Source organism: Lycium ferocissimum, chromosome 4, assembly GCF_029784015.1.
Source record: "Lycium ferocissimum isolate CSIRO_LF1 chromosome 4, AGI_CSIRO_Lferr_CH_V1, whole genome shotgun sequence".
Taxonomy (NCBI): domain Eukaryota; kingdom Viridiplantae; phylum Streptophyta; class Magnoliopsida; order Solanales; family Solanaceae; genus Lycium; species Lycium ferocissimum.
The window spans coordinates 42,268,014-42,277,459 of record NC_081345.1 but is presented as its reverse complement, the minus strand read 5'-3'; the positions used below and the strand labels follow the sequence as shown (position 1 = coordinate 42,277,459).

Below are 9,446 nucleotides of genomic sequence, written 5' to 3'. Positions count from 1 at the left end.
CAATCTTTTGAGAATTTTTTTTAGCGCCAAAATAGAATTCCTTCTAAAATTTAGCTAGACAATTAGCTAGGACACTTCCCTAGCTAACATATTGCTAGGGATTAGCCACGGATTGTATCCTAGCTAAACCATAATCATTTGGAAAAAGAAAATTGGCGCCAAATTGGAATTCCCGCTAAAAATTAGCCACAGATTTTTCTAGGAAAATGTTCTAGCTAAAGTTTAGCTAGGAATCGGCCCTAGCTAATTCCTAGCTATATTCTGACTAAATTTTCGATCGATTTTTTTGTGGGAATGACACTTTTCTAGCTAAATCCCTAGCTAATGTTGAATATTAGCTATGGATCTGGATTTCCTATCTAGAATTCCTAGCTAATAGCCTGTTCTCTTGTAGTCTAGTGAAATAGAAATGACCCACCTGAAGTGTCTAAATGGAACAAGGGTCACTTTAGGTGCTGAAGTGGACGATCACAGGTGTCTATCGATGGGTTTGGCCTTTAATACCACTAGTCTTCTTTTCTCTTTTTTGGAGTTGAAACACTTGAAAGGGTGCGACTCCTCAATCACAAGATTCAGCTCTTTCCGTACATTCTTAAAATTTCGCCATTGGGTCCCCGACTCCGAACCGGAGGACGGGGCTGCATAGACGATGGAATTAAAGGACGAAATGGAATTCTTGTTGCTTCATTTGTTTCAATCCTCGAAAGAACAAGAAGAAGAAGAAGGAGAAAGGGTGTTAATATAAGCTTCATGTTAATGTTGTTGCACATATCGTATGCTATAAAATGATGAGAAAGATTGATAAGTCGCAACAATCATAAATGGGTAAACAAATATGTATTACACACGAACCTAGAAATTGAATTTTTTTAATGGAGAATGAATCATAAAATAAAAGTCTCACTCGCCTTTATAATCCTCTAAACCTAAAGACGAGCTAGCTTGAAGTGCACAAATATCTGATTTTGATGTCACTGTTTAAGATATGTCTTGAGTTAGTAAATTTTTTGCATGTTCATCCATTTCAAAACCACTTCAGACATGCGCTGTTTGAAGTTTCCTTCTATTAATGCATAACGAAATAAAGAATGTAAAATAGAATGTAATATACAGCTTATCTAATCTTTCACTACTGTTTAGTTGTTATATATGTTTTTGTGGTTTATATATGTTGTTACCTTACGCTATAATTTATGTATGGCATTACGGCGGTCCGATTTGGACTAACCCATCCCTTTTGAGGCCACTTATCATATTGCCACCATTTTAATAAGTTTTTATGGTAAATCTTAACTAGTCTTGTATATAACTCTTGGTATTGGGTCTAATAGAAATGGTTTATTCCTTGAAGTACGTATGGTCAATTTGAATGTATTACTCGTACTGATCATCATATGCATGCGATGACTTCTAAGTCTTAAAGTTTTCAGGTTCGTCCGAACTCGCAATCACTGCCACGGGTATCTTCTTCTCAATAAGTCTGCCAACGTTTCAAGATTTCACGCCAAAATAGAATTGAACAAAATGAAGAGAAAGAGAAGACAATATCTGGTTGAATGAATTCCTCCGTCACGTGGACGTAGCTATGTAAGGTCGCGTAACCCATACGTGATGACTATTCTGTCTTGTAAAACTAGCTAGGAAAACAAAAATTACTTGACTTCTTTATTGTTTTTTCCCTTTTCTTATAATCATTTGGTATCCGGAGTCATTGGCTCGGATTAATCCGACTTGTATGGCGTAGGGTCCATAAAGAACGAAAAAGTTGCTTGCTTGGAATTTTTGTTCATTTATGGTGCTTGAATTAGAAACTTTTAATTAAGGCTGAGGTGGGGATCCCATGCATGCCACAACATCACTCATTTACCAGCTACCTATGCATATCGTCATAGATAGACAGTGGATGCTAAAGAGATAAAAGGTGTTGATGATGACAAGATTTGCGGAATCTATTCACACTTTGTGTTTACACCAACTCAATGGATACATAGTATGTGTTGTTAAAGTTGTTATCGCTAACAGAAGTTAATTAATTAATACTCGTAGATCAATCTATCACTTGACTATATATGATAAAACTAATTATATGATTTGGCATAAATATTACGTACAAATAAGGTATTATATTACCTCTTGTATACTTTTCACTCAATATGTATGTATATATATATATATATATATATCATATCGCCTTAGGAATAAGAAAAAGACAGTTTAATTTGTACTCAATAGTGTTGGGATCGAAATAACCAACATGTCATGCGGAAGCTAACAATTGCGAACCTTTAATGACGATAAATTAGAAAACAAAAAAATATACTAAAAAAGCATAATATTATAATATGGTTTGGTCAAGCAATCTATGCGAAAACTAATATTAAAAGCATAAAACTTATTGAGAGAATAATCTCCCCTAAACAAGACCACTCTTTAGTGACAACACTGTGAACGTCATTGTGTGTATTGTGTGAGAGGGACGAATTTTCAATTTATAGAAGTCCGAGACTTTTCCTCCAAGAAAGGATTATTCAAATATGGAAGAAATCTTTTCCACCAAGGAAACATTTTCCATCAAGAAAACCTATATGAAATAAACACAATTATGGTAGAATCCAAATAAGGACGGAAATTCAGGACAAATCCTAATAATCAGTACATTGAAGCTCTCGTTTTATAAGTACATTAAAATAAATGAAATGATCAAGAATAAAATAAATGAACTGAAGATCCTAACACTGTCAGCCAAGTTATATAATCCAAGGTAATGCTGTTGTTAATGGCGTTTAATGAGGGCTAATTATCTTCACTGAGCAGCCAATTAGCTAGCTAATTAACTGCAACTTGGACCTTATGCTGTGAATAAAGAAGGAAGAGGAGGAGGACGAGCAACAACTTCTTTTCTACCTGCAAAGTTTCTTTCTGTAATTTGACTAGTCATAACAGTAGTAGTACGTGCACCAGTACCAGGATTAGGTGTAGGAGTACGAACCGGAGCTTTTTGCAGTGATGTTAATAACAGATATTCTTTTTCCTTTAGAACTCTTCCTGCGTCACTTGTTTGGCTGCAAATTGTGAAAATAAGAAGTAATACTATGATTATCAGACGAAGATGAGAGGAAACACTGTTACTTTGAGTTTTCATCATGTTGATTTTGTTGGGAAAAGTTGGGGGAATGAAGGAATTAGATTTTGATGAATTTGGTTATGAAGATGATTTTACTTTTACATATGTATATAAGAAATTCTAATGTACGTATTTATATATACTGACATAATATAACGTGTATTAGGACTTTGATTTTTTCGCGAATAGCTAGTTTCATGAGAGGGCTTTGACCGTTGACTGCTGGGCTTGGGAATGAAAATGAGAAAATTGAACTGAATTGGTCATATATTTGCTGTATAAATTGTTAAAACTCAACCTTACTGAACCAGTATAATAATGAATTAAACGAGCCTAAATTTCATTCAATCTGATCTAAAGCCCACCCAGCGTTGAAAATCCTCAATTCCCAGACTCAACATTTAGAATCTTAATGGTCGTGAAAGTGGAGGGTCGTCGTTCTGGTTAGTGGTTACACCATCAGTCATTTAGCGTTATGGATATTGACTTACAAGCTGAATGATGGATATATTTGATTTTCTCTTCATGGGTGCACAATTTTTTTGGGTGTTTTTGATATGAAATTAAACATGATGCAATAGCTTCATCCTCATGGCATCACCGGTACCAGGAAGCATATCTATCACAAGAACATCTAGGACCCCACAATCAACTCCCCTCGTCAACTGTTCAAGGGCTTTCGTGACCTGCAAGTATACATTTGGGTCTAATTGGATTTAGACAATTGAATTCGACCGCCTCAGTATGTCTCATAAAACATTTAATTTTTTCGCTCAATTTAACCCTAAATGTACTACATTCAATAATATTAATCATCATTTGTAGGCAGAAGCATACCATAGGCCCTCTCCACACAATTGCTTCCCTTTCATCTGCAAGAGATCCAAAATCGATATACGCATAACACCATAGCTTTCAATTGGAATCATCTTCCTATCTGGCCAAATAACATGATAAGCAAGCAAGCGTAGAAAGAATATCAACAATTGAAGCAGCAATAACACTACTATCTTGAGGATAGGGCAAATGTTGTTACAAAAATAAGCCGGGTTATGAAAAAAATGAAGGTAGTTAAACCATCACTGTTGCTCAGTTCCGGCTTTCCCTTGAGTTGCATCATCAAAGGAATTGAAGGCCCATAAATATCCGCATCCTGCAGCCAGATTATTGTACTTTCGTTAAGTATTTGTATATGAGTGTCTGCATTATGTTTTGAGAGTTTATATCATATCTTCTTGTTGCTTTACCAATTGATGGAATGAATCTGGAATTAGTCCATTCTATGATCACTAAACATTGTATTTCCTGTGATCTTGCTGATGTAAGGCTTCACATGCATCTTTACAATAAACATGAAGCAATATGTTGCTCGGATTCTTCAAATGCACTACCTGGTGACATTTTTGAAGAGTCCGAGCAACTTACTGAAGCATCAAGTGCTTGTTCCTTTCCTAAACCATAAACCCTTCTTTCTCCCTTAAACTATATTTATGCATGAGCTATAGAACATCAACCACAACTACTCTTTTCCAATACAACAACATTTTCCATGAATTGGAGTATCTTAGTTTTGGGCTTGACCATGTTTGTTAAATCCAGAGATCGAGGCCCAATGGACTTGACAGTTATGGGCCCTTGAAACAGCCACCGAGGCCTGACTGATTGGCCAAACTAAATTCTATTACTTTCGTAAAACTAAAGTTCAAATTACATTTTAAAGGAGGCAATCTGATGATCATGTAGCACTGGCATTGATTGAAGAAACGAAAAGGCACTTTATTATGTCAATAAATTCCAAATATCTAAAAACAGAGACGGTTGATCAACATTTTTTCATACATCCACCATACCAACAAACTGTCCAAGCATGCTGTAGCTTGTGCCATACACAAATGGGCAATTCGCAGAATTGCCCTTCGTTTGGGGTGGTCTTTAAATTTTGCCCCTCATATTTGAAATTTTTAAATTTTGCCCTTCGGCTAAAACCCATAGGTTCCAGGTTCGAACCCACACGCAGTCAAAATTTTAAAAAAAATTCGCAAGGCAAGTTTAAATTTCGCTATGCCCCCAACGGCATACACTTGTAAAGGAATTACCAAAGTTATCTTGGGACCGGCCTTATGGGCTTATGCCTTATGCGGGTCCGCATACTTATGCCTTATGACTTGGCATAAGTATGCGGGTCCCGCATAACTTTGATAATTCATTCAAAAGTTTATGCCGGATCCGGCATAAAAGTTTGCCCATTAAAAGTATGCCTTGTAGCATGCTTTGTGAAGGAATTACCAAAGTTATACGGCATACTTATGCCTTATGGGCGAACTTGGCATAAGTATCGGTCCGCATAACTTTGATAATTCCTTCACAAAGTTATCAAGGGTCCGCATAAAAGTTTGCCCGATTAAAAATATGCCCCCACCCGCATAACTTTGTGAAGGAATTATCAAAGATATATGGGACCCGGCATACTTATGCCAAGTCTGCCCATAAGGCATGAGTATGCGGGTCCGGCATAAAATGTGTAATTCCTTAACAAAAGTATGCCGGGTCCGGCATACACGCGACCCAAACCTTGTCTTGCGATTTTTTTTTTTTAATTTATGCTTGAGCGGGGGTTCGAACTCAGAACCTCATTATTTCGGCGCGAAAGTTCAAAGTTGCAATGCGAAGGGCAAAAATTAAAGACCAGCAATATGAGGGGCATAATTTAAAGACCACAAATATGAGGGGCAAAATTTAAAGACCACCCCAAAAGAAGGGCACTCCGTGCAAAAAAATGTACACAAATTAAGATGTACGGTAACATGTACAAAAAGAATAAAAATAAAACGATAGTGAGAATTGAATCTACACCTATTGTGTGTGAGATCTTCACCGGCACAATCAGAATGTAAGCCTTGATTTATTCTTTGTTAAGCATGAATTAATTGAATAATAATACAAATGAGTTCTTGTTTTAAAAAATGCTAAGCTTATTTTTGAGTAGTAGCAATGGACACAGGACATTATTTTGAGGGGTATGCATTAGTAGTAGGAGGAGCAAAAACAACTTTTTTACGGCCAGCAAAGTTTCTTTCAGTAACCCTGCTTGCCATATTCACACTGGCCTCGGTTCCTGGATTGGGTGTTGGAGTCTTAACTGGAGGACGAGTTTTCAAAGATGGTAATAGAAGATGAGTTTCATCAATAGGGTATGCATTAGTTGAAGGAGGGGGAGGAGCAAAAACAATTTTTTTACGACCGGCAAAGTTTCTTTCAGTAATCGTGCTTGCCATATTCACACTAGAGCCTGTTCCTGTATTGGGTGATGGAGTCTTAACTGGAGGACGGGTTTGCAAAGATGGTAATAGAAGATGAGTTTCATCATGAGGGTATGCATTAGTAGGAGGAGGAGGAGGAGCAAAAACAACTTTTACGGCCGCAAAGTTTCTTTTCGGTAATCGTGCTTGCCATATTCAGCAACAATATCCGGTTCCTTTATTGGGTGATGGAGGCTTAACTGGACTACGGGTTTTCAAAGATGGTAATAGAAGATGAGTTTCATCATGAGGGTATGCATTAGTAGGAGGAGGAGGAGGAGCAAAAACAATTTTTTTACGACCGGCAAAGTTTCTTTCAGTAATCGTGCTTGCCATATTCACACTGGCGCCGGTTCCTGGATTGGGTGATGGAGTCTTAACTGGAGGACGAGTTTTCAAAGATGGTAATAGAAGATGAGTTTTATCATGGGGGTATGCATTAGTAGAAGGAGGAGGAGGAGGAGCAAAAAAAACTTTTTTATGACCGACAAAGTTTCTTTCAGTAATCGTGCTTGCCATATTCCCATTGGCGCCGGTTCCTGGATTGGGTGATGGAGTCTTAACTGGAGGACGAGTTCGCAAAGATGGCAATAGAAGATGAGTTTCATCATGAGGGTATGCATTAGTAGGAGGAGGAGGGGGAGCAAAAACAATTTTTTTACGACCGGCAAAGTTTCTTTCAGTAATCGTGCTTGCCATATTCACACTATTGCCGGTTCCTGGATTGGGTGATGGAGTCTTAACTGGAGGACGGGTTTGCAAAGATGGCAATAGAAGATGAGTTTCATCAAGAGTTCTTGTAGCTTCACTTGTTTCAATCCTTGAAATAACAAGAACAAGAAGAAATAGGAGGAATGGTTTCATGATACTATTAGAGAGCTGCTGTTTTCTAAAGTCTTAGTTAATATTATTGTTGCACAATTATATTAAAATGAGGATGATGAGAAAGATTGATGTGTCATTGTGAAACAAGTATGTGTATTTATACACATGAAATCTGAAACTAAGCAGTTTTTTTGTCTTCTACAAACAATCAAGTCTTTCTTCTCGTAGCAAGTTTTCTTGTTTGTGGAAGCTCTGACCATTGACTGTTTAGAGTTACATAGAAACTTACATAGGAAATGAATTTGTCTAATAAAAAATTAATAAAAAGTTTGAAGTCACTCACCTTTTTAACCATTGACTTATAATTTCTCACACGCATAAGCTAAAAAGTGTTACGTATTTTGAGGATTCATTCTTGATTTTGTTGGAGTTAGAGCCCGTTTGGATGGACTTATGGCTTTTGACTTATAAGCCAAAAGTCATAAGTTAGAGATTTTTGGATTGGCTTATTTCTATAAGGCATTATCCGTATCATTAAAAAAAAAATAAGTTGGGGTAGTCAAATTTATTTTTTTTATAAATTTTTCGGCTGGTAGTCATAACAAAGTCAAATGGGCTAAATTATTTTTTGAGCTTATTTTAAGCACAAAATGATATAACACAAACACTCAAAAAAAAAGCTGAAAACAGCTTATAAGCCAACTTATAAGCCAATCCAAACGGGCTCTTAGTAATTCTAAGTAATTCTAACTTATGATTTTGGTTTAGTTTTGTTGTTTTGGCTCAAAGACAAATGCTTAAAAACACTTTTTTATTTTAGCCAAACACTACAAAGGTGCTTAAAAGTTATTTTTGGCTTAAAAGACCTAAAATAAGCCAATCCAAACAGGCTCTTGTAGGTTTGTTATTAATACGCTTTTGTTATAATAGGACTTGAACTTTTTAGATTTTTTTTTTTTTTTTTTTTTTTTTTTTTAAATTGATTACATAGGGGGTAGGGGAAGGGAAATGGGGAGGGAATTACAATTTCTATATATTATATATATATATTTTTGAACTGTTATTTAAATGATTTTGACTATTGACTGTTGTGGGCTTATACAAAGAAAATTTGAGAATTGAATGGGTCACATAAAATTTGAGAATTGAATGGGTCACATACTTGGTGAGAGGGGAAATAAGTGAGACTCATTGAATACGCGCCAATTTGGTGATTCAAATAACAAGAAAAATGAAACCGAAAAAATACGAATGAAAATTATTGTACGGCGGAATTCATTTGGTGGCAAATTCAGGAATTTTACTAACAGATTTAATATATATGTATAAAACATTATGTTAATACTTATCTCTATTCACACAAATATGATTTTCTGGCGAAGGATAGTCAGCTAACTGCCTTTCGTTGTTTGTGTATTTAGTAAACACCTCTATAAACTTAATAGTAGAGTTGCTTCCTAACTTTCAAAAAAAAAAAAAAAATATGATGTCCAATTCTCACTTTGTGGAATTTCACTGGGTATGTTGTTATTGTTGTTGTATGATGTCCAATTACCACTAGATCTTCTTTTAGGATATAGTACATCCGTTTAATCAAATTCTACCTCTCAGGCTCAATTATACTTCAAAAGAGAGATTGATCATAACTCATATAACTAAGGAACACTACAGTTATATCTCAACACATTCAAGACGAACATTGTCTTTTTTTTGTTAGAGATGGACTATGAGTTTGTGTTACCGTCCTTTTACTTCAATTTATGTGTCTTATTTTTCGAAAAAAGAATATAATATCATTTTTTATATTCAGTAACTCTTTAATTCCAACATCTTATCTGACATGTTTAAGATCACAAGATACATTGATTATCTTGATATATTACACACATCTTTTGTTCTAGATTGTGGTCACACAATTTTTTGCTCTTCCTGGTTTTTATGCCATTTTAGCATTTAGATGTTTCTCGTAGGTCTAATTTTGACATTTTGATTTTATTTTTAGTAAGTTTTACTTTTGGAAATTGGAAAACTACGATAACCAAAAAAAGATTAATTGTTTTCAATAGAAAAAGAATTTATAAAATATATATTTTCTAATTTAGATTCTCATAAATAAGCTTTGGACTTTAGTATTTCCTTTTTTAGTTATATTCAAACTATATTCTAAATATTTGACTTTTTCTTAATAATTAGTTAGC

The 9,446-nt window shown here is 35.3% G+C and overlaps 1 protein-coding gene and 1 long non-coding RNA gene across 2 annotated transcripts; both read right to left on the bottom strand.

The window, feature by feature from the left end:
- Positions 1-3,485: 3,485 nt before the first annotated feature.
- Positions 3,486-4,365, bottom strand: LOC132054731 (uncharacterized). Its single transcript, XR_009414356.1, has 3 exons — positions 4,208-4,365; positions 3,962-4,061; positions 3,486-3,810 (listed from the first exon to the last, which is right to left on the bottom strand). It is a non-coding gene; the product is annotated as an uncharacterized LOC132054731 (long non-coding RNA).
- A 2,214-nt stretch (positions 4,366-6,579) lies between these two features.
- On the bottom strand, positions 6,580-7,287 carry LOC132054067 (extensin-like). The gene has a single exon (XM_059446138.1). The coding sequence runs from the start codon at positions 7,285-7,287 to the stop codon at positions 6,580-6,582; it is 708 nt and encodes a 235-aa protein (XP_059302121.1).
- Between the last annotated feature and the right edge of the window lie 2,159 nt (positions 7,288-9,446).